The following is a 26,522-nucleotide window of genomic DNA, read 5'->3' as shown; positions in this document are numbered from 1 at the left end:
TAGTGGCTAGTAGTTTGGTGCTACTAGTAGGTTCCAGGATGCTACTAGTGCATAACACATACCTACTAGTAGTGTTACTAGTGCAGCAGTCGTGTCATGTTTTCAATTGCATACAAGTAGACCAAAAAGTGACGCTAGTAATGAAAGGGGGGCGGAGTGGGGGCGGGGGGATGCATTATTGAGGGTGCAAAATTAGATTGTTTGTCTAAATTGTTAAGACCTTGTACACTGACCATAACTCATTCACTGCCATTGGCGGCTATAGACGTCATGAATTCATTTAAACTATTTCTATTAGTTTAACATTTTTTCCACTTTTGTTAACAAGAGTATGAAAACCTAGATTTTTTTTTTGTATATTTAGAACAGATATACATTTTTTGATTAATCGTGAGTTAACTAGTGAAGTCATGCGATTAATTACGATTAAAACATTTAATAACCTGACACCCCTAATTTTTTAATAATATTTTCTTTAAAAAATAAATAAATAAATAATTGTAATATTTTTTCCCAATTTTTAATAATCTTTTTTTTTTAAAGAAAAGATTATTAAAAATTAGGGGCGTTTGGCGATTACCATTTTTAATCGTAATTAATCGCATGACTTCACCAGTTAACTCACGATTAATCACAAATGTTATATCTGTTCTAATACAATAAAAAAAACTTTCTAGGTATTCATACTCTTGTTAACAAAATTTGGAAAAATGTTAAACTAATAGAAATAGTTCAAATGATTTTTGGACGTCTATAGCCGTCAATGGCAGTGAATGAGTTCAGCTGGAATAAGCAGCATTCCACAGCTTTTAATTCCAGATCAAATTGGCGACATAAAGAAAAAGTTGCCATCAACAACGTTCTTACATAAAGCAGATGAACTTTGTTGTGTAACACAACCCAAAAAATAAGTCAAAAGGTTTCGTGTTAAGGAGAAAAAGAGTGAGCGGAGATGATGATGACGATGACGATGACGATGACGATGATGTCTTGCGCTAAAAAAAGTGAGCCAGCGTGACCAATAGAGTACAGTGTGCAACTGGTAACAAAGTTTGGCTGACTCGGTCAAAAGATCCCGTTTTGTTGGGGGTTGCGGTCCGCTGAGGATGGAGGCTAGCAGGCACCAGTGGTTTGGGAAGCAAATCCTCTTCGTGAGCGTCTTCCTCGTGCGTCTCCTTCCCTCGCTGGACGCCAAAAACACGCACACGCGCTCAAAGGCGCACGTACGGCAAAGCCATTGAGCGTTTCTCGTGCATATCCTTCATATTCAAGGTCCAGTTACTAGTGCGCTTTTTGGCTTCGCGGGTAAGATGCTCAAATGGCCTTATGGCAAGCTGTTTGGCTACTAGTACAACTATTGACATGATCACATTTTACTTGTGCTTCACTAGTTTAGCTTTACTAGTAGCATCTAGGTGTCCTACTAGTACATGGACTGGAAACAATATAAAATATATCAAAGCTGTTTGATACCTATCGTTAAGTCGTACTAATAGGCCAGCAGAGATACTACTAGTTGAAAAATATTATGTTGTACTAGTGCGCCTTAATCGTCCTCCCAATGCTCTAAATTCTCTCTATTTATTAAAGATTTAACTGTACTAGTGCACTCTTTGTAGTCAGCACGACAACTTTGGTAGGACAATTACATGTAACTAGTGAGCCAAAATTATGCACTAGTTAACATGCTACTAGTACTAGGAGTGACACTATATTCTACTAGTTAGCATTTTGCGCTTCACTAGCAACACTATCATGGATATCGAATACTTGTTATCCTTCATACTACTAGAACCCCTAGGTTGCACTACTAGGACTACTTGGTCTTACAAGTAGTTTTTCTCCACTACTGTGTGATATTTCTGTGCACTAGTAGGACTGCATCTGGCAAAACTATCAGTGGGCATTTTGGTGCTACTAGTGTCCAAGAAGGTGACTAAAACATGGCACATGTTGGGCTACTCGTTGGGCCTAGTAGTGTTACCAGTGCTGTAGATTAGTTTACTAGCAAGGTTTAATTGTGTACTAGTAGGCTGAAAGTGGCACTAGTAACACCAAAAACGTTCTTGAAGTGCACGGAATTGTCTCACTGGTGAGGATAATTAGTGTACTAGTGCAAGGAGCCTGAAGTTGGATATGAAGCATACGGACTAACTGCTCAAACAACTTTCCGCACGCTTGCTCGACGTTACAAAATGACACATTTGTCTTTATCCTTGGCTTCCTTCTTGGCCTTTCGCTCGCCACTCGACGACTGCTTTCCCGGGCTGGCCATGGCCTGGCCGGCGGCGGCGGCGGCGGGCGCCGCGACCGTCCCGGCGCCACCTACTGGAGCGCCGGCTCCCGCTGCCCCTCTGTCTGCCTCGTCTCCCTCTGCGGCCTCCTGCTGAGCCTGCAACACGCACGTGACCACACGGGTAGGCAGATGTCAGTGTCAGAGTCATTCCTGGCTCTTCCACTGGATGGCAGCAGATAAAATAAACCAGCTCCGACGGTTGCCATTCCTTTAACAGAATAAGAACACACACACACACACACACACACACACACACACCCCACACACACACACACACACACACACCTGCGCCTGTGCCGCTTGTGCTGCCGCCTGCTCTTGCTCCTGTTCCTGGTAGTACTGCGATGCTCGGCGGTCCTCCTCCTCCTGCAGCTTTTTAGCTAGCTCCAGGTCGCTGATGGCGGGGAGCTGCTCCCACTGGAGGTCCTGGCTCTGCTGCTCCTGCTGCAGCGACAGCGCCATCAGGTAGTCCTGACGCGCACGAGGATGAGGTTCAAATACGACATGTGAGACCAGTCAGGACAAATGGTATTCGGTGGCTTATATATATATATATTTGTTTTTAATCCAGTACAGTACTTTTTAAAAAAAAAAAATTTAAGTACAGTTTTGCTGTGTTTAGTTTTAACTCATTCACTGCCATTGACGGCTATAGACGTCAAAAATTCATTTGAACTATTTCTATTAGTTTAACTTTTTTTTCCACTTTTGTTAACAAGAGTATGAAAACCTAGATTTTTTTGGGGGTACATTTAGACAAGATATAACATTTGTGATTAATCGCGAGTTAACTATTAAAGTCATGCGATTAATTACGATTAAAAACTTTAATCGCCTGACGCCCCAAATTTTTTATCTTTTCTTTTTAAAATTCATTCACTGCCATTGACGGCTATAAACGTCAACATTTCATTTGAACTATTTATATTTAAAAAAATGTTCCCACTTTTGTTAACAAGAGTATGAAAACCTAGAATTTTTTTATCGCACATTTAAAACCGATATAAAATTTGTGATTAATCGTGAGTTAACTAGTGAAGTCATGCGATTAATTACAATTAAAAATTTTAATCGCCTCTTGCCCCTAATTTTTTAATAATCTTTATTTTTTATAAATTTATGGCAGTGAATGAGTTAAAAGGGAAGTCAACGGCCAAAACATTTTTTGACGATAATATGTTCTAGTAGAATATGATTTAAGCAGCAAAATCCAGTTTTTTATCCATCGGCCATTTTGCCACTTCCTGTCGGGTGAAAATGACGTCACAGTTGCTCAGGTTTCCGGTAACAACCAATCACAACTCATCTTCAGAAAACAGGTGAGCTGTGATTGGTCAACTACTGTGATGTCATCTTCAGTCAACAGCAAGTGGCAAAATGGCCGCCCTGAGATGGATTAAAATGGCTGGATTTTGTTGCATGACTCATATTTCACAAATGTAATATTAATCAGATTGTCATGTTTAGACTAGTGAGGTTACATATAACATATTATTGCCAAGAAATGTTTAAGGTTGACTTTAAGTACAAAACTTTGTTTTCAAAGATTTATTAAGTTTCATATAGTTAGCATCAGCAAAAAACAACTAAGATGACTGCAGTTTATTGATTGGGTTTGACCGTCCCCATGTATTTCCATTGGCAAGATAGCTATTCTTCTTGTCGAAAAGAAAAATGGATTAAGAGCATTTCTATTCATTTCAAATGGGAAAGATGATTTGAGATGCAAGTTTGGATATTCTAGGATGGTCACAGAATAAATTAAATTCATATCTAAAATCACCGCTGTGCAATAATAATAATTATTTTTTTTAGGCATAGTTCTGTTACAATTCCGGTGCAATAGTATTTAATCTTAATAAATTGTTTTTAAACATATTTAGGTACTACTGCTGTATCTACTTGTTGGGCATGGTGGTCCATGAAGTTTTTTGTAAAGGGTTTGAGAACCAGTGACTAAGGGTTCAATTTAAGCAGCTCTCACTATGATGCAGTGCAGTTCCCCACAAACTCCAATCAAAACTATACGCACAATGCAGCTATATAGCTCTTGTTTAAATCTCATTAGATGGCGTAGCCGTACTTGGCGTTTGATATACGATATATTCTCTTCCCTCTTGGTGCAAACAAGCCGATTGCACCATGGGTCTCATTAGTGCGTTCTCTAATCTAAAAGGTGTTGATTATACCTTCAGAAATGGATTTCCCACCCTCAAACCAGGCCCGTCTGAGTAAACAAGTCATCTATAAAGTCTGCCTGAGCTATTGTCTGAGTGGAGAATTTGTCAGCAAGTTGTGCTTTTCAACAGATGGCTGTGAAACCAGCAAAATTGCAGAGGAGACAAAAGCCTGATGAATAATTAAGGGGCCACTGAGAAGCTTTGGTACATTGTGGGAGAGAATTTTTAGGGGTGCGGTATAGGACTATGGAGGGGGGCGGCAATTATGGCTCATCTATTATTGACTATTTTTGACAAGCGTGCACTTGAATTTGGGAAATGGCAGCTACTGTACATTTCTATTTTTCAGGCAGGACCGTGTGCTAGTGGTTAGCATGTCTGCCTCACAATAAAGAGTTCATTTTGTGTGAATTTAGTCAAACTAACTATAATAATTTGGGGTATTCTAAGTATATAAATAATAGGGGTGTGCCCAAAAAAAGCGATTCTCATTTAGTACGATTCAGAATCGATTTTAAATGTCCCAAAATCGATTTGATTTAAATTATTTTATACTGTCTTGCCTTTGTCTGTGTGTGCCTTTATTTGGAGCGCTGTTCATGTTGTACCCGGTTTAGCCAGTGAGGGGCAGTGTGGTTCCACACGGTCTAATACACTGTTAAGTTGTAGCCACATTAGAGAGTAGAAGGAAAAAGTCACAATCAAGTTATTCCACTAAAAGTTTTTTTTTTGCAGTGTGGAGCCGTTCTTTTGGGTGATAAAAGTGCCGCGAGTAGCGCGCTAATTAGCATTAGCGAGTCAGACTGGAGTAGATCATTACGATTCCTTGCACAACTATAGATTGAAGCAAAAATCATTGTCAATCAAATCATTTTGAAGCAAAAATCGTTCTTAATCGAAAATCGATTCTGAATCGAATCGCACATCCAAATATCTGAATCAAATCGCGAGACATTCAAAGATTCCCACCCCTAATAAATAAAAAGGAAAAAACTTTTATTTTCTTTTTTTATGGCGTAACAAGGACATCCTGGTTGCGTGAGGAGTAAAATGCCGGTTGTGCTAGCCTTGCCTGCGTCAGTGCTCAGACCTGGTCTATCTGATCCTGCTGTCCTCGGTACACGGTCTCCGGGTCCGACGGGGGCCTCAACCGGAATTCGGAATCGCAGAAGTTGCCATCTCCGTCCACGTTGTGAAGACTCTCCCACACCACCTTCTCTTCTGTCAGGAAGCCTTGATCGGTCACCAGTAAGTATAGCTGACCCTGGAGATAAACACACACACAGTAAATAAATACAGTGGTGCCTTGAGATACAAGTGACTTAGTTTGGGACTTTTTGAGATACGAGCCGTCGTTTGGTGTTTTTGTTTTGTTTTTGTCTTTGACATGCTGGCTTGTACTTGAGATTTGAGCATTGTATAGTACCAGTGAACTCAACTCACTTCACAATAACCCCCCCAGCCACCCCCCAAAAAGGCTTCAAGCTCTCTCCCAGTTGAAGCTTAGTCTCACGCAAAACACAAAACAATGAGATTACACCTTGTGTACTTTAAAAAAAACAAAAAACACATAGCTTAGCATTTCAGTCCACTAGCTTAATGCTAATTGCTAAATAGCAACACAGACAATATAAACAGTTAGGAAGGTTGGAACAGATTAATGGCATTACCATTCGTTCTAATGGGAAAAGATGACTTGAGATACTCAGAGTTCTTCCACATTTTTCAATGATACACTCTTTATTAGCAAACCATTTTCAAGTTGATGTCACACGCGCTTTTGGGGCCTCCGGGAGAAACTAGTTCTCTCTCTCTAAGAATAAAGTGAAGCAGTCATCTGAAAATGTTTCGCCTGTTCATTGAGCTGAGGCACTAGCTACGCATTTTCTTTTTGGAGGGCATGGGGTCATGAAGGTGACGCACAAAAGTTTTTCCTGCATTGGCAATGCCAGCGTGTGTGATAGTGAAGAAGTGAAAACACAGTACAAAGAAGTCACTTCCCCTCTTGCATATAACAGGAAAAGTCTGGTCCAGCTGTGCTGATAATACAGCCAAGCAGCTGCAAGCAGCTGAGCTTTGTAGAATCACATTGATTTATAATTGTAATGAGCAGTTACATGTAAAAATACAGTTTAAAAAATAATAATAATTAAAAATCATATTCACAGCAGTGACAGCTACGCTGTGAAGACTAGAGGAGTTTCAACAAAGAAAAAAATAAGATTTTTTTTTTTATGTTTAAAAAAATGAAGGCCATCATATCTAGTCTATATAATCATTAAGAGGCCTAATCTAACAATACAAAGTTGTTTTTTTCCTTTAGATTTTCCAAATTGGTAAATTTGACCCACAACGTATGGTTTTAAGGGCAATGGTATTTTTTCATACATAGTATTCACCAGCTATATGGCGATTTTATCCTTGATTATATCACAGATTTTTTTTAAAGACTACTTTCATGCATTTATCTTATTTATATTTAGGACTTATGGATTGTTTTATTTTTTTAAAACATTTAGTTAAAAAAAAATTATATATATATATACACATTCAGTGTAGCAAGAAGTAGTACCTGACCGATTTTTTTTTTTTGCCCGATTCCGATATTTGGCAGAATAGAATTCTGATAAATGACTAAACAGACATTTAATTAAAAAAAATAAAAAAGTAGTAATGAATAAAAAAAAACTTCTTACATGTACAACAATAAAGATATCTATTACAGGCAGAACTTAACTGTTTTACAAATACTTTGTCCTTTATAATTTAACTTGACAACAGAGAGAAAAATTGGCAAGAATTTGATGCCTTTTTTGGGAGGTTAAAGGCCATTATTAAGACAAAAAAACTGAGCCAATTTGACCCCTTTTTAAAATAGCTAAACTTTTTAAAAGAGTTTTGCACACTTCTTATAACTCAGCATTGGACTGTTTTCAGAATTGACCAATCACACTGAAACTCATGTGATCAACTAAAATCAAGTGCCTCTGAATAACCCCAAATAAAGCTCAGATGTTCTAGTAGTCTTTTCTTGCCTTTTTTTTTTGTGTGCTTTCTAACAGAAGCCTAAAGTTTTTGATTGCTATTTGGAACAGTTCGTGATTCCCTCCACCTTTACTAAGGGTTACATTAATGGTGAAAACATTTTGAAATGGTTTATCTTGATGTCATTTTTTTTTATCACAAAAATCTGGCATTTGAACAGGGATGTGTAGACTTTTTGTATTCACTGTAATTGTGTGAAGGCTGCATATGTTATTGCTATACTTTAAACTTCCCACTTTTTCGGCATCTATCTTCTTCCACATAATTCATCCGATACTCCTCATTCCAATTTTAACATATTCCAAAAATTCCCGCCATTCTAGGGTGTATTTTTCTTATTCCAAATATTCACGCCTTACCCACAATTTCCGATTGTGTACCCTATTTTTCCCCATTCATTCTTAAAGGGATATTCTACATTTCCCATTTACTTCCACATTTTTCATCCGATTCACTTCATTCCAATTTCAATATATTCCACCATTTCACGCCACGAGCTCTTCCATCTATTCCACAGGTTTTCATTCAGCCTTCACACGCAATTTCTCCAGAAATGGCATTTTATGTGATTTTTTTATGTTTTTTGGGGGATGGGTGGGGGTAATACATTTGTATTTAGTAACATCTTTTTCACATCATCATGGAGTGTTGTGTGTAGAATTTTGAGAGAAAAAAAAAAGAATCTAGTCCATTTTGGAACAAAGCTTTCACATAACAAAATGTTGACAAAGTGAAGCATTGTGAATACTCTGCTGAGGGTATATTTACATAGCACGGAACAATCATCTTTCCCGACATCGATGATGAATGCCAGTCCGTTTTTCACACGTTTTACCTTGTATTTAATCATGGTGCTGAAGTGGTTATTCCTGAAAAAGACGCAAAGTTCTCCCTCCTGCACGGTGGACGTGAGCTCACACAGGCCGTGGTACGTCAGCTGAGTGGCCGTGCTGCTCAAGAACTGCTCGGCCACAATGCCTGCCACACACACACACACACACACACACACACACACACACACACACACACACACACACACACACACACACACACACACACACACACACACACACACACACACACACACACACACACACACACACACACACACACACACACACACACACACACACACACACACACACACACACACACACACACACACACACACACACACACAGAAATAAGATTACAATTGGTGGCAAAGTTGAAGCATGCCTTTAATCTGCCGTACATCTACAATCACAACACCCTCCTTACTCATCAACACGAGCCACAATCTGGAAAGCTTTTCTGAAAAACCTGCAGCACCGCCTGCAGTAATTAAATCTGTGAGTAAGGCTCAGTTTTGATTGACACTGTCAGGGAGGAATTTGTTTCAAAATATGTTTATTTTTAGCTGTGCTAAGAAGGTTAGCTTTTGGTTGAGGTTTGTTCATTTGCTAGCAGGATTATGCAAAAAGTGGACTGACTTTTTAGAAGGCGGGCTCACGGTTGACCCAAAGTAAGAATCCATTATATTAAAGTAATTAAAAAAAAAAAATCACTGTCTTCAGCTTTTTTTTTTTGACTTGCAAGATGCTAGCGCTGTATCATGAGACACCCCTAGTATATATATTCTTTATCCTCTGCAAAGAACGACTAATATTACTGAAGAGTTGAGACTAGCTCCATGCAGTACACCCGATGTCTGTTTTTTACTGCCCCCAGGTGGCCAAGTTGCACACAAGAAGGAGCAACACAATTTCCATTGAATTATAGCAAACAGTTTTTTAAAGGATAACAATATCGAGTGCTATTTTTGTGCTATCCTACAAGCACAATAATGAACTAAATTAAACTAATACCTCTCAAGTTGATATTGCACAGGAGTAGCCAATGAGAAAGGTGAGACAGCTGCTCTCGAAGGCCGGTGTTGAGTGGCCAAATATTGCGTGTCCAAGTTGAAGCGTGCCGTCGAGGGAAGCATGACTTGTGTTAAGTGGGTCACCGGTGTGTCGCCGACTCGCCACATGCGCGTCTCGCTTTGATCTGCACTTGGCTGGCGGTTCGTGTCGAGTGGGTTTGCAGTGGTGAGCCCATTAGCAATATGCACTGTAGTGTAACGTGCCTTTCAGTGGACTGATGTAATGCATTAGGTCTGCTTCAGCGTTGTTTTGTATTTGTGAAGCAATAAGTGAAATATAGTGTTACCCAATTACATACCACAAGATGGTGGTAAAGCATTATTTGAAAGAATATACGGTTGTATTGTTATATTGCTACTAGAGGTGTCAGGCAATTAAAAATGTTGACGTAATTAATCGCATGACCTCAATTAACTCACGATTAATCGCAATTTTTATATCTGTTCTAAATGTACAATAAAATATTTTTAATACTCTTGTTAACATAAAAGTGGAATTTTTTTTAACTCATTCACTGCCATTGATGGCTATCGATGTCAAAAATTCATTTGAACTATTTCTATAAGTTTAAACATTTTTTTCCACTTTTGTTAACAAGAGTATGAAAACCTACTATTTTTTTATTGTACATTTAGAACCGGTATATCTATCTTTTCCTTTCTTTAAAAAAAATTTGTTTTCTTTAAAAAAAAATATATTTTTTTAAATTAGGGACGTCAGACAATTACAATTTTTAATTGTATTTAATCGCATGACTTCACTAGTTAATTTGTTTTTTAAAGAAAAGATAAAAAAAAGAAAAGATTATTAAAAATGAGGGGCGTCAGGCGATTATTTTTTTTAACTGTAATAAAAATTTTAACAATCTTTTCCTTTCTTTAAAAAAAATTGTTTTCTTTAAAAAAAAGATTTTTTTTTTAATTAGGGACGTCAGGCAATTACAATTTTTTATTGTATTTAATCGCATGACTTCACTAGTTAATTTGTTTTTTAAAGAAAAGATTAAAAAAAGAAAAGATTATTAAAAATGAGGGGCGTCAGGCGATTAATTTTTTTAATTGTAATAACATTTTTAACAATCTTTTCCTTTCTTTAAAAAAAATTAGTTTTCTTTAAAAAAATAATATTTATTTTAAATTAGGGACGTCAGGCAATTACAATTTTTAATTGTATTTAATCGCATGACTTCACTAGTTAATTTGTTTTTTAAAGAAAAGATAAAAAAAAGAAAAGATTATTAAAAATGAGGGGCGTCAGGCGATTAATTTTTTTAATTGTAATTAATCGCATGGTTTCACTAATTAATAATAAAAAAAAGATTAAAAAAAGAAAACATTATCAAAACTTCAGGACGTCAGGGGATTAAAATGTTTAATTGTAATTAATTGCATGATTTCACAAGTTAACTATTCTAAATGTCCCCCCAAAAAAATCTAGTTTTTCATGCTCTTGTTAACAAAAGTGGAGAAAAATGTTAAACTAATAAAAATAGTTTAAATGAATTAATGGCAGTGAATGAGTTTAATAGAAACATGGCTGCATCTTTTTGTCATTTATACAGTAATTTCATAATAATTCATAAAATTTAGTTAAAATTAAAAAGATGTATTGTACTGTAAAAAAACGAGTGTGGTATTGATTTGTGTTGAGGTCATTTTTCTGCCACTAGATGGCATAATTGCATTTGTAAGACGTTGGCGACAGCTCAGTGCATTTTTCTTTTCATATTAAGAACTGTCTAACATGAAGTAATTCTGCACATTTTTAAAATTGTAAATTACAACTTGAGCCTAGTCTCCACAAATATATGCATTATTATTAAATGTATTACTGCTCAGTTTTGACATGCAACTGGAATTCCAGCACAGGCTTTCCAAGTAAGGGGCGGGCATTAATCGCATGTAAAAAGAAGAAGAAGAGTGGCGTTAAAGGAACTTTAACTTAACTCAAAATGAACGCACTCATTTTGACACCCCTCATTGCTTCATATTTTGCTTCACTGTTTGAGTCGAAATAGCCTTTTGCTTAAAAGGTTACAACACTGCGACATCTTCATATTATGATTTTTTCATTTCAGCCAGTTTGTGGACTGCAACCAATTGGGGCAAATAACTTGTAATGTGTTTGAGTGTAAGACAAGCGGGGGAGGAGCACAAGGAGAGAGCCCAGGGAGAGACGTACTGACCTTCGCCTGCCAGCTCGCTGTTGTCTGACTGTTTACAGGATATTATCTTCTCCACCAGCTGGTTGTAGCTGCAGTTGCCCACTGCCTTGACAATGTCGCACATCTGCAAATAAAGATAGGCACAGTGGGGAAAGAACACTCGCCAAGAAATGATGCAGGCGGCACCAACTCACAAAGCTACCGTTAGTCATGAGAAAAAAATGCAGCGTTGAAACATGCACCCTACCTGCCTAGGATAAAGTACCGCAATTGTCTATTGTCAAATCTAGCTCATTTTTCAGTGCTGTGAAAGGCCAAGCCATACCTGGGGGTCCACCAGCCAGCCGTGGTAGAGGGGGATGTCCAGCAGATCGAACACAATACATTCTGGGGTGTACTCGAAAACTCGCACGCCTGTGAACTTCACATTCACATCCAGGCCCGTCTGTAGCTTGTGTAACACTGCCATGGCGTCGCTCATGTTCTAGGAGGAGAAAAAAAGAGAACAGATAGGGGGATGTTCAACTATCCATTCATGGAATATTCGCAGAATTGAGTGTTCTACTGATAATCTCATCGACTGATTAAGTAATATGTTATTTTATATAAAGCCTTAACTAATTATTTTTTTTAAAATTAAAAACGCAGATTAATCATACTATTAATTTTGACCCCAGATGATTCTTCAGCTGACAGCGAGCGGATGGTTACGTTAAATGTAGCTTAGGTTGTGTTTGACCAATAAACATAATGACATGCATTAAAGTAAAACATTTAATAAATGTTTGCGTATGACATTCAGAATGTTTGTTCATGTCAAACTATTGGGGTCATTTTTTCCCATTTTAAATTATGCAAGTAGGCGGTCCGCGGGGGCTCCGCGGGGGCTCCGTGGGGCTCCTGTGTCCGCGGGTCCGCTGTCCGCGGTCCTCTTTCCCCTCTTCCAACCGGGGGCACGCCGGGCGCCCAGGGGCTCTTTCCCCTCTTCCAACCGGGAATTAACTGATTAAAAAAAGACGAGGATGAGTGCGTGCAGTGGATAAAAAGGTTTTCAAGACGTCCTCAAACATTAAATGTCGAAAAAAATAACGCAGGAGCACTTTCAATTTGGCGGGCAAAAAATGTTGATAAAAAAAAAGCCTTAACGATTAATCGTGATAAATAAAAATTCTAAAATGGGATTAATCTGATTTTAAAAATGTATTGTTTGACAGCTCTAATAATAATTGATTGTAATATTATTTATTTGCATTATTAAATACAATACCAGGGAATAATCAATTAATTTTCCAGCCGATTCAGGAGAACTCTTTTAAATGTTTTCCGATTTAAAAATATATATACATTACAACATAAGACAAATATAATGACATTCAAACACGCCTCCCACCCCCCATAAAAAAAAGGTAACTTTTTAGAAGTTATTTTATTAATCATATATTTCGTAAATAATTCAGCTGCTTAATTGGTAATCAGAATTTTATTAGGCCAAATATCAGACTCGACATCGGCCTTAAAAAATCCACATCAGTCGAGCCCCACACAAAACTGCAGGTGAGGCGTTCTGTTGTAGTATCTGGCTTTCAAAGCCAGAGCCTGGCCTGGTGAGTGACGTGGGTGTCAGCAAATGACCGTGTAGAGTTTGCTGACACAAAGTTGGGCACACATGTGGGTGTCTGTGCAATATTGTTGCGTACAGAAAAAGGGATACAGTCATACAGCAAATAGTGAAAAATTGCGAAACATTTTTGACATTTTTTTTTAGCCGTTCTCGGCAAAAAATGACAAGAATGATAAGGGGTTAATAGTTTACACAGTAAACTACCGAAACTCAGACACAATCTGTTTCCTCCTCAGGTTATTGAATCGGTGGAGGCTGGTGTCTCGGATCTCACGCGGCTTCGTCTGTCCTTCCTTCCTTTTCTCGGTCTCTCCGTTGGTCTCTTGAGGCCTCCCTGACTTTATGTTTTTTGGATTTGTTGGGGTCTGGATGTTTCTTGGGCTGGGGAGGAGTTCTGGTGGGGGGTGTCTGGTCGGTGCTGGATTTCACCTTCCTTGGTTTTCTTCGGTCCCCTCGGGTCTCCTGGTGTTCGATTTAGGTGAACGGTATAAGATTTTTTTTTCTAATAGGTTTTCTGGTGAGCTAACAAACACACGCACGCACGCACGCACACACACATACTCACCCACACACACAAAAAAAAAAAAAAAAAAATGTATGTATGTATGTATATATGTATATATGTATGTATATATGTGTATATATATATATATATAAATATTTAAAAAAAAAAAAAAATAATAAAAATAAAAAAAAAAGAGCAATGATGATGACATTTCCGAATGAACAATACTGAGCTCTTAAAAGAAAAAAAAAAAAAAAAAAAAAAAAAAAAGTTTACACAGTAAACATACATTATCCTAAAACAGATTAAAATCATGTCAATTTAATTCATAAATAGCCTAGGGGATTACTGTAATCCTGTTAATAAACATAAAGTGATGAAAACAAACATGTGTTTTGACACAGCCATAAATAGCATCCAGTGCGACTGGTGTACTGCTTCTAGCCTGCACACTGTCAGCATAGCAGCCCATTGATTTTTCTACCTTTACAAGAAACCATTAGCTGCTTGACTGTTACTGCTTCTAACCATAGCACCGCCTCCCTTCTTCGGGTCTGTCCGCTTTGACCATGCATGCGTAAGCGCCCTTTAATGACATACATCTGACATGATAATGCAGTCCAGCAGCTGCCTAATGAAGGCTGCTGGGCCATTGAGCCATGCAATCAACAGGATGATCAGTGGAGAAAATTGAAGCCAAAAGAAGGAAAGAGACATGCTAATAAGACATCAATCAAATGATTTGATTACTGGCTTATCTTAGTGTAATGCCGGCATGTTCCATCTGTGTAAAATAGGAAATCATAGAAAAACAAAGCACTTTATGATGCTAAGAACGTGCGTACTAAAAAGTCTTGTAGAAACTCACTGCACAACAAAATGGCTGACATTGAACTGCTTGAAAGATTCAAAAAGAGAAAGCACGCAATGTTTTGTGAAAATCGAAAGTTTTTGTACTCGTTAGGAGTAAAAACGCATTGAATGAACACATTTCTACCTATTTAAAAAGCATCCATGATTTCGAAAAGGTGAGCCCTAACCGTCGACGTTTCATTGCCTTGTTACTCACGCAAACGCCTCGCTATGTAGGAGTTATGTGGAACGAGCGCCGGGGCGCCCACACACCTGAGAACCCGATGAATCCGAGTCGGACCCATTCTTGCGTTCAGCCCCAAAGCGTCTCCCAGCTGGCTGCAAGCCACGCTGCCATTAAAGTCTGGACTCAAGATAAGCCCTGCAGCTGAGCCCGTTTATGACAATGACATCTGAGCGCTTCAATATTTTCATTACGCTACTGGAAGGAAACAAGGTAAGCAGATACACTCCACTGAATCAGATACAAGAGTGAAACCAAACATTCTTCCCTTAAAAAGATAATCATGCTTAGTATAAGAGAGGTAACAAAATGTTTAAGTGTAGTGTGTAGTCCTTAGCGCCGTGTAGCGGTCAAAGAGTAGCATTTAGAAGCACATTTCGCTAGCATACCACCAATTCTTATTTTGCGTGAGCGACAGCGACAGCGACAGCGACAGCGACAGCGACAGCGACTTGGCAGCTGTCGTGAAACCCTGCGAGCGACGCCGAAAGACCGAGCATGCCGGAATTAGCCGGAGTAGCTAACAGGAGCGGCAAGCGGGAGTTAGTCGGAGCGGCTAACAAGAATGGCTAGCGGGAGGAGCTAGTAAGAAGAAAAGAAAAGCTACAGGTAGTAAAAGCTTTACGAGAGCAAAGCAGAAGTTGCCGTACAAGCGACGGCCCGAATCCCGAGAGTCAGTGACAACCCACTGGCAAGGTCTCAGTTGTGGAAGGTAAGCGCGGCGATGCAAGCACCACCCAGGCTAATTACATTATCGAAGTTCCATAGCAGGAAGATGTCGGCGAAACATGGCAGCACGAGTAAAGTGAGACTACACCCATGTAATAGTGATTACAAGACCGACGATTATAGATAAAAAAAAAAGTTTATGTGATACAACATATTTTTTGCATACTATTGAGTCTTGACATAAAAAGTTTTTATTTTTTTTAAAGAATGAATTATCAGTTCATCACTAGATGGCGCTAGAGATTACTGACTGTCCCATGAAGTGTTTTAGAACTGTACTGTATCATACAGTGGTGTTTCCTTTTTTTAAATTTGTTTTTATTTTGTTTAAAAAAAATTTTTTAAGAGTTCAGTATTGTTCATTCGTAATTTTGTGATGATGTCATCATCATTGCTCCTTTTTTTTAATATATATATATATATTTTTTTTTTTATTTTTTTTTAATTTATTTTGTATGTGGGTGAGTATGTGTATGTGCATGTGTGCGTGCGTGTGAGTGTGTGTGTATTCATTAGTTCACCAAAAACCTATTAAAAAATCCCATACCGTTCACCTAAACCGAACACCGCCGTCAGGAGACCCGAGGAAGGACCAAAGAAAAAAAAGGAAAGTGAGCGGTGTTTCCTGTTTTGCTCTTCTCGTCGCTAAATAAGTTAACGTGAATATGACAGAATAAAAAATAAAAAAAATCTTAATATGGGGGAAAAAACTTTGGAAAAATACATCAAAACCTGTTTTAGTAATATTATTGACTTTACGCAAAGAGGAAAAGTCGATTACCTTTGGAAATCAAATCAGATTTTATTTTAACGCCGTATCGCCCAGCTCTAGCGCAACATTGTTTACAGTGTCGATGAGCACCACTGCCCGAGAGCGTCTTCACGCTTTTGATGCTTGATGCGCAGTGTTGAGGGGTAAATCCCCGGTTCGACACATTTGAGAGTGTGCAGATTAGGACACTGGCAATCTTCACAGACGTCGGGATTAGCCGAAGCTTTGTAATGGACCACATCTGGTCCATCCAGCAGATAAGCATTGAGCAGTAGCGCCATCAGATGATGCGATTAGCGCCGCATCACTCGCACTCATCTGGGCTGGCGATGGGTCCCAGCTACAGGAGGTCATTAGCAACACAACGGGCTTGAACTGAAAGGGTTGGGCTAATGTTTCACACGGAATTGGTCAAAAGCATGAGGGGCTGGCATGTAAATAGTATTACTGTACAGTACAATGTGGCTGCACAACATGTATGGATTCATATTCAGCGTAAGGTCTATATTAGGGTTGAACATTTAATCAAATTAAAATTGTAGAATGCAATTTTGAAATTGCAAAGGCTTCAGTTTTGAAAAAAACTAAACTGGCTCATTTCGGCCAGATGGTAGGCTTTATTTTAGGTGTTAAATGAAAACCGGTTTTGATTGACCTAAAATCAATCAAATTGAATTGAATTCGCTTGAATTATTTGGCAGGACAAAAGCTACATCGAATCAAATCGGAATCCCACTGAATCGAACCGATTCGAATAGTTTTGCATGAAAATGCACCATTCTTGAATTATTTGCATTATTGCTGTAATCTGATTAACGACTAATTGACTTTTGTTTACACCACAATTGTTTGGTAGAATTTTGTGAAGTTGTTGTGAACGCTTAAAGTCAAAGTGTTTAGTGAAGTCACAACTCTAATTGAAATGAATAAACTATCTTATATATTCATTGATGGCTCGTTTGCCTTTTATTTTAGCGAAGGCTTAACCGCAGACCAAAACTTTAATGTTGTTTATTGTAATCCAGATGAATTTATTGTTTGTTAAAAAAAATACTACAAATATTTGCATATAAAATCGCAATCTTAAGGGAAAAATATGCAATAAAAAAAAAATTCTAAATAGTTTGCCCCTATTCTTTGTCCTAGTAAGACAGTTTAGCGCACTAGTAGGGCACGTTAATTGAATAGAACGACTGTGTCTGAGCTGATCCTACTACTGGAAACTAGTTGTTTGCTTGAACAACTTTAATGGCACAACTGGAAGAAGCCCTTTGGGATAAATTGCGGCCCTTCATGTTCATGAATTTCTAGTGTGCTGTGGTTCGAACAAGTACTTCTGGGTAAGGTATTAAAACAAAGGAGACGTCGTTAAAATTAGGTTTACGATGAGACATTTGCCTTGCAACGGCGCAACTCACTCAGCTCCACTGAGACAAATACACATAGCAACACCGGACTCTTCACTTACATAGCTCCTCTGAGTAAATATTTAACAACCGCTAAAGAGCAGCGACTGCTATTTTAATCCTCATACACTCGTGTGACAAATGACGTATGAACGTGAATGTAAAAATAGAACTGTTGTGAACTCCTGGTGTAAACGGTTCAATCCAACAGGCAATGAAAACAAAAATCCTTTCTGAATGCAGTGTGCAGGGCACACGTTCACAATTCATTTACCGTAGTCGTCAGATTCAATTTTAGGCTTAGACCAAAAACACAAAATGAAAAAATGGGCCACTCGACTGAATTTGATTTTAATGCTTAATTGGTCAGGTGACCTGTAGCATCATTGGCAACAGGGGAACACACTACATTACATCTGTGCTACAGGGAATTTGGTGCGCTCAGTGGTCGACTTGTGGCTATTACGATGGTATGTCTTGTGATCAATTCTTTATTATTGCAATTCCTTCATGCTAACTATGTCAAGCAAAAAACGCCAAGTGGTCGGACAAATATGCACAATATGAATTTGCATGTATGGTGTTCCACAGGGTTCAATTTTGGGGCTTTTGCTGTTTTCATTGTATCTGTTGCCCCTGGGGTCCATCTTAAGAAAACAGCGGTGGTTGTTTGAAAGAGCTTTATAAATATAGAAGTGAATTGAGCGATGGGAGTCAGCGCTTAATGCTAACATATAATGGGAAACACCCTTAATGGACTAACAGAAATTAGTATTCCTTGCTATTAAGTTACATTCCTTGCTGAAGTTTTCTATAAAAGTGACACAAAACAAAACACAAAAATGTTCAACTAAACCATATAATCACAACATCCACTAGCTTAATGCTAACATATAGCGGGAAACACCATAAATGGGCTAACAGGAATTAGTATTCCTAGCTATTACTGTAAAACTGATACACAAAACAAAACACAAAAATGTTCAACTAAACCATATAATCACAACATCCACTAGCTTAATGCTATCATATAATGGGAAACACCATTAATGGACTAACAGAAATTAGTATTCCTTGCTATTAAGTTACACTCCTTGCTGAAGTTTTCTATAAAAGTGACACACAAAACAAAACACGAAACTGTTCAACTAAACCATATAATCACAACATACACTAGCTTAATGCTAACATATAGCGGGAAACACCATAAATGGGCTAACATAAATTAGTATTCCTTGCTATTAAGTTACACTCCCTGCTGAAGTTTACTATAAAACTGACACACAAAACAAAACACAAACATGTTCAACTAAACCATATAATCACAAAATCCACTAGTTTAATGCTAACATTTAAGGGGAAACACCATACATGGGCTAACATAAATTAGTATTCCTTGCTACTATACTCCCTGCTGAAGTTTCCTATAAAACTGACAAACAAAACAAAACACGAAAATGTTCAACTAAACCACATAATCACAATACTTCCACTAGCTTAATGCTAATATATAACGGGAAACACCATACATGGGCTAACAGGAATTAGTATTCCTTGCTATTACTGTAAATATGATACACAAAAATGTTCAACAAAACCATATAATCACAACATCCACTAGCTTAATTCTAATATATACTGTAATGGGAAACACCATAAATGGGCTAACAAAAATTTGTATTCCTTGCTATTAAGTTATACTCCCAGCTGAAGTTTACTATAAAACTGACACACAACAAAACACGAAAATGTTCAACTAAATCATATAATCACAAAATCCACTAGCTTAAAGCTAACATATAATGGGAAACACCACTAACAGAAATTCACAGATTTCCGCTATTCACGGGCCGGCCCGGTCTCTTATTTCATTTTTGACTCCCAAATAAAAATGGAAAGAACAAACGATTCTTCACACTCTCGACCTGAGCTTCCAGTACCGCCCACTGTTGTCTGCAACAAAACAAGTGGCGCACGGACGGACACCCACATGCATTAGAGCTCCCAGGCCAGAGTCTCAGTCTCGGATTAGACTGCCATAATTACCGTGCAACGCAAAACCCGCGCCCCTCCCTGAAGACGCCGCTGATTTATTTAAGAAGTTGCGTTTCAGCCCCGCTTAAATTTAGAAAGCCGGTGCCACTGAGCAACTGAGCATCAGCGAGCGCGCTGCCAAAAATGTCTCCTCTCCTTTCAAACGTGGCTTCAAATCATCCACAGATGTGCTGCTGGAGCAAGGACAGGCCGCAACGTAGGCAGGCCACAGGAGATGGGAGGAAGCAGAGGAAGTGCAGCTCCATCTCCGATCCGAGTGCCTCGCATGGTCAACCGCACACGCAAAAACACACAAAGCGAACCGCAGTAATAGCCTGAGGCTGAACCCGGTCGTGCGTTTCTAAGCATTCGCCGCCATTGAACGACATCACACAATCCTGACCTCCGTTGTTCACAAGACGCATCTTATGTAACACGGAGCGGTGGAGAAAGAGTACTAAGCTTCACTTTTATGAGGTTTGCAATCAACTTTGCGTAAATGTTTGCAGTAAAAAAACTTCCTCTTACATTTTTTGGATGACATTACAGTAAAACGTTTTGCTTTTGTAGCGAGCTGTCAGCATGATGGAGCGCTCAGCCATTGCAAACTACAACCATATTGATGAAGCTGTTGCTAAATTCAAGGCAGGATACACCCTGGATTGGTCGCCAGCCAATCGCAGAGCACACTTACACCTGTCTTCAATGACCCAAACACATGTATTGGAATGTGGGAGACTCAAACCCAGAACCTCAGTAGTCAGTACTGTGAAGCTGACGTGCCAAGGATTGCCAGTGAGCGTACGTTATTAATAATGGCACAATCATTTGTAATGCGGTGCATTGATCTGGTAGATATTGTAGTTAGGACTTACCTGTTCATAATTTAGCCGCTGGGCCTCAGAAATCTCTTTAGGTTTGGTTTCCAGGATGTAGTCTCCTGCAGGGGCACATAAAGACTGCTCAGTATTGCCAAGACAATCATAGCGCCTACTCGCAGACTGCATCGTTCCATGTTGAATTTCCTAACCCTGCAAAACCAAACGACTTGTACATAAAGCTCATCTGAAGGTTCTATTTCAGAGACTGCTAACTGCCTGCCATACGCATTTTATAGTAATTTCTGGACTATAAGCCGCTACTTTTTTCACTTGCATTCAACCCTGCAGCTAATACAAAGGTGCGGCTTATACAGCAGATCACAAGGGGGCGCACTATAAGGGAAGCGCAAAAAGAGTCAGGCAAAGCAAAGCAAACCAAGTGAGCCCAAATACAGTAGGAGAGACAGAACGGGAGCGAGACAATTTGCGGCCTCATAAAAAAGAAGGTAGCGGGAACCCGATGCCATAACATTAAAATACCTACAGTCGGGTGCGGCTTATATGTGTAACAAACTTGAGTATTCCCCAAATTTAGCTAGTGCGGCTTATAGTCGGGTGCGCCTTATAGACCAGGAATTAATGTACTTAGGTATGTACGTTGTCACATACGTTCTCAAAACATCAGCTCCCATGATTTCTCCTTAATATATGGTTGCTTATTGTATGAAATTTGTCAGTGAGATTGGCATTAGCGATCAGGTCCATGAATTCTATGAGGAAGCTTTCGCCAATGTTGGTCGCAATCAAATCGGCCGACAGGAACTTGAGGGTAGCGGCAACGAAGAAGAGAACAGACTCTGTGCTATCAATGTGACGTTTCTCGCATTTTGAAGGGTAAATCCCAAAAGGGGAAATAACACAGAGCTAACACCTGTCAGGTAATTTCATTGTCATTTTTTTATGTGTAAGGTGTTGGGCCGTAGGATCAATAACATTTGATTTTCGTGAGAAAAAATAGGGATCATATGAGAACTTTTAATTGGCTTAGAGCTAAGGTAGGGAGGACTAATTGGTTTAGTATGTTTTATTGCCATGCCAGTCTTTTCAAAAATGATACGACATGATAACATATTGAATATTTTGCAGACCCCCAAGTTAAGGCTCACAAGCCTGATTTTGAAAACCAAGCTCTAAAGAGTTCCCAAGCAATGTGATAGCAAATGAGCCCCTGTCAGTCGTTTCCAAAGTATAAGCACGGCCATCATCGAGTCCCCACCGTCCATGCTGTTGCTCTTTGAGAGTTCTTTTGACCTAACTGTGTAGCTTGGCTTCTTCCCCCGCAAAAAGATTCAGCTACTGTATTTCCACTTGATGATTTGTAAATCTGATGGAAAGTAAAATATTCGCACCATGGCCATGAATGTGCTATTGTTGTCAGCTAGTTGTCAAGCGCTCACACTCTTGGGAATGTTTGAACAGAATGGGAAAGCGTCACCATTTCTCATCGGATTCCAACATAAAATGTGGCTCATTTGGGACGAGAGAGACATTATTTTTCTTCGCCGAGACGCACGTTGGTTCTGAAATGTTTAAAGATCAAGGGAGAGACTAAGGAGAGAAAAGCAATTAAGATCAATTTGGTTCTTAACTGAAGCCCACCATCATGGCTGTCATACTGAAAAGTCTGTGTTGTGTTTTTTCTTTAGTTTAGTTTTGATTGTTTGTTTTTGCTGTGTGCCTTTCACATAATGTCCCTCACACGAAATTAAAAACTAAAGCTGATAGAGCCTTGTTATCCATTGCACCTAAATTGTGGAATGCACTTCCTTTTGTGCAGAGAGCTTCCTTTTTTATTTATTTGTATTTGTATTTTTTTATGAGTTAAAAACACTTTTTGTCAGGCAGACATTCTGACAGAATTACAGTAGTTGTTTTTTATTGGTTTCTTATTTGTTATGTTTTGATTTGTCAAAAAAAAGAAGAAAAGATGATTATTGAGAAGTGAGTCATCAACTGCGCCGTACCAGGAGAAAGACACTCATCTAAAAGTAACCCACAAAGGTTGAATTGAGGCAACTTGAAAAATAAAGGTCAAAACATTCTCAACAAACAAGAAAAATCCAGTCACCTCGATTTAACCTTTACGGATTATTGTGAACTGACTCACACAGACATATCCGTCAAAATCGACTTATTTTCAACTCAACATGAGGCAAAAGTGAGCTTTGGTCTCCCAACTGACAGCTCAATGCACCACAAGCTGCTAAGTGACGCCCACCACCCTCTGAATCATCTGTCGCCCTAGGACGACAGATTGTGCTGAGATTAGAAAACTCACCGTATTGTCATACAAACAATGTGGCAGAACATCTCCAGTCTCACAAAATATTAACATTAAATTAGCAATGTAGTATACAGTGAACCAGCTTCAGACCCACCTGTGATGGGTGAAAAGCCATGATATGGAGAGACCAATTTAAAAAAACATGAAACTTGTAATACTTTTAGCGCTCTGCTCACTTCAAGTAAGAGGCAAACCGGGCTTGCTTGAAACATAAAACAAAAGCATTTTGAGAATTACAAGAGTATTGTATATTAGAACACCAAAATGTTTGACCAAACCAAATAATTCTAACAATAACCTGCTATCTTAATGCTAACATATAACGCGAAACTTGAAAATTAGCATTGATCATATCATTCTAATGGTAGCCTGCTAGCTTAATGCGGCAAAATGTGGTAGGCTACTACACCAAAATGTTCAACCAAACCGTATCATTTTATCTAGCAAAAGCCTGCTAGTGCTAACTTAAATTAATGCTAACAATGTGAAATGGGATAGACAGACTAATGAAAATTAGCATCAATGTCACAGTAATTGTAAATTGACCATCAAAGAAATGCTACATTTCATGCTACATATGTTTATTTTAGACAAAATTTGAAGCATGACTGTTACTGCATGAGAAAACTGGTCGCCAGTCAGTGTTAGTGCGCAAATAAACAAACAGCACTGGATTTGCCATTAGTGTGAATGTAAGTGTGACTTCTCATTCACACCTACTGGCAATCCAAACTCTTCAATCAGCCAATAGCCTGAATTTAGAGCAGAGAACATGCAAAGCCTGACATCAAAAGAGGCCTTGGTCTTTCACTATCATATGCTAGGACACAGTAAAGTCAATCCATCAATATACGGAACCGTACATTTTGTTATTGTGGTTTAAATTTTATTTTATTTTTTTTTAATAAATGTTACTAGAGTGGCGCCAACTACTTAGCCAATAAAGATGATTGTGATTCTGATGTGTTCTACCAGAAGTCAAACACCACAAAAATCCAGGCCATGTTCGACATAAACGACAATGCCCGATTAATAAATAAATAATAAATAATATTTTAAATAATAATGCCAATTAAATGCTGAAACAGTAACACTCACCAAGATACTCCATCAGTTGCTCGGCTGTAATAATCTCCATCATCGGAGGCATCTTAACCTGTGACAGAGAGATTCATAAAGCACGACTATGTAGGGTACAGCAGAGATAAGGTTTAACATATTCATCCATTCATTTTTGTCTTCATTACGCACTTGCGGGTGAGCTATGACAATTATTCATTTACAAATAATGCATCTTTGTTCATATATCTATGTTTGTGACAGGCAGAACCATGAAATGCTCTTCCACTAGATGGGACAGTAATTTTTCCTTTTACCAATTTTTTTTTTTTTGGGTAGCATTTTTGTTTGGTGATGTGCTGCAAGAATGTAATGCAAAATAGACTATTTCAATATGTTTTTAAACAATGGGTGCCAGCTCAAACTGTGCATAATGTTACTACAGTGGTTTCAATTTTTTATTTTTTTGCAAATCCATTCATCCATCCTTATAATATATTTGTTAAGAACAGTTAAGTTATGTTGACATTTTAAATACAATACATTCACATTTAGAAATGTTTGCTAGGTTTATTTTATTTTTATTTTATTTAACTTTAATGTGGCGTACATTTTAATTGAATCAACATTTTAGAAGTGTGTTACTTTCCTATACTGTAAGTGCAGTTGTATTTAACATGTAAACACAACATCTTTGTGTTTAGAAGTGTTTGTATTGCAGTGCATTTTGTATTTAACTTTTATGTGCAGCGTTTTCCTCTATTTAAGTGCAGTGTACAGTGGTTGACAATAATAAACTAGATCTTATACAACACAGTCACTGATGGTGTCGTAATGCTACATTTGCCTGACTTCTGTTCAGGCCAGGCCATATGGGTTCAGTGACAGTGACGTTGGGAATGTGCATGAATGTTTGCCCTGTGGTTGACATTTGACCAATGCAGGGAGTAGTCTGCCTTTCTCCAACTCAACTTGACCCTGAACGAACGTCTAGCCTACGTCAAAATAGCTTTTAAAACGGAATATTCTTCTTAGGAATTAAGACCTCTAGGTGCTTGTTTTACCTTCCAGGCAAGCAGAAGCACGTTCATTATGGCCAGCAGCGGACAGGGGCCATTCTCGTTCTGGGTGATGATCGGCGTGTTCTCCTCCCTCCACTTGATCCACTTGATGTGGTAGATGGACTGGCCGGCCGCTCGGTCCTTGGCGCACGTCGCCTTGGTGCCATCCAGGCCGAACTCGCCCTGCAAGGCCAGGGCCAACCCTAGCTCCTCCAGACCCTCACTGTTCAAGTCCGAACTGGGGCACGAGTTGAGCTTGGAGAAGGACTCGTCTAATGAGTCCAGGCTGCGGGACTCGCACCCGCCGAGGCTGGCGTCCGGGTCCGGGTCGCTGCCGCTCGCCAGCCCCTCGGATAAGGCGTGCGGGGCGCTCAGGTCCTCTGGGATCGTCCTGCCGGGGCACAGATGGGTGGGTTTGGCAAGATTGGTGGGCTCGCTCCTTTCCTTCTCGTCCACACCTGAGGACGGCCCGTCGGTTTGGTTGTTTACTAACTTTGAGGCACCACCCTCCTTATCTGGATCCGACTCCATCCCGTTACTGATCTGCTGCTCCTCCGACCGCGAGCCGCTCGACTCGGCGTTCTTCCTCACCTCCTGTCCGACCAGGACTTCCAGGACCTCCGCTAAATCACACCTGCCCGCACCGGGGCTGGCGTGAAGGGTGCTAGGCTCCTCAGCGGTGCTGTTATTACAGCTATCCTTATCCAGCAAAGTACCAAGACGAGCCTCACTATTTGTGCATTTCTCCACCGCTCCTTTCCCGCCTCCCGCGGCAGGACCGTCGCCGGTGTCCGCCCTGATGGTGTCGCTCCCGACGACGTCTCGATGCACGTCTGCATTTTTCTCCATTTCGACTGTCGACAGATTCTAGCTAAATTGCAGCAGCAGATTCGGTCCAAAAGACGCCATGACAACTCTACCGGTGACGTCATCAGAATGATAATTTTTCAAGCTGACTAGGGGGCGCTCGAGACGCAGCAGTGTCAGGTGGTGCTGCGTTTGAAGACCCTCGGATATTTGTGCGAGAAGCCGTCTGAATTAAAATTTCTGATTTGTGTTCCTCATGATGTCTAATTCACTTTTGCATTTTCCTATCCACAACACATTTGAGATATCTAAGATGCTGCCGAGGCAGAATCTAGCAGCACGACTGGTTGTACAGTGGAAAAATGCTGAAATTTTAGACCTAGCAGGTCATGCATTTCTTTATGCAATTTGTTAACACTTTTCTATTAATGATACAATTGTGAAGTACTTTAATCCTTATCTATTGCATGATTGATTCTTGTTGCTCACCATCAGAAAATGATCAAAGTCTCTGCAACCTGACTTTGTGATAGCTAGTTATTATTATTTATTATTATAATAATAATTTATAATTATATGCTATACGCATATGTAAAATAATGAGAAGAAATCCTTCAAGAGGGGTGGGTGTGCCTATAACATTTACACCTGGCATTTTTGCCTTTGTGTATGATG

General features: G+C 39.1%; 1 protein-coding gene across 1 annotated transcript; it reads right to left on the bottom strand.

Moving 5' to 3' along the window:
* Positions 1-573: 573 nt before the first annotated feature.
* mindy2 (MINDY lysine 48 deubiquitinase 2) lies at positions 574-25,999 on the bottom strand. Its single transcript, XM_086072020.1, has 9 exons — positions 25,044-25,999; positions 24,019-24,076; positions 20,631-20,695; positions 11,918-12,076; positions 11,614-11,716; positions 8,357-8,499; positions 5,567-5,740; positions 2,582-2,767; positions 574-2,392 (listed from the first exon to the last, which is right to left on the bottom strand). Exons 1-9 carry the CDS (start codon positions 25,887-25,889, stop codon positions 2,189-2,191), a joined length of 1,938 nt encoding a protein of 645 aa, XP_085928146.1. The 5' UTR covers positions 25,890-25,999; the 3' UTR covers positions 574-2,188.
* Positions 26,000-26,522: the final 523 nt, after the last annotated feature.

The sequence above is a fragment of the Leptonotus elevatus genome, chromosome 3 (assembly GCF_054856555.1).
Source record: "Leptonotus elevatus isolate MCC_2025b chromosome 3, RoL_Lele_1.0, whole genome shotgun sequence".
In the NCBI taxonomy this organism is placed as follows: domain Eukaryota; kingdom Metazoa; phylum Chordata; class Actinopteri; order Syngnathiformes; family Syngnathidae; genus Leptonotus; species Leptonotus elevatus.
Note: the sequence above shows the minus strand (reverse complement) of the source record. Positions and strands in the feature narration are given on the sequence as shown.

What these genes read in the sequence shown, in the direction of transcription:
- mindy2 (XM_086072020.1), bottom strand. Translation starts at nt 25,889, where the DNA reads ATGGAGAAAAATGCAGACGTGCATCGAGACGTCGTCGGGAGCGACACC. An exon ending in GCAACTGATGGAGTATCTTG is followed by an intron (nt 20,696 to 24,018) that starts GTGAGTGTTACT and finishes GTGCCCCTGCAG; the next exon opens with GAGACTACATCCTGGAAACC. An exon ending in GCTGGCTGGTGGACCCCCAG is followed by an intron (nt 11,717 to 11,917) that starts GTATGGCTTGGC and finishes CTTTATTTGCAG; the next exon opens with ATGTGCGACATTGTCAAGGC.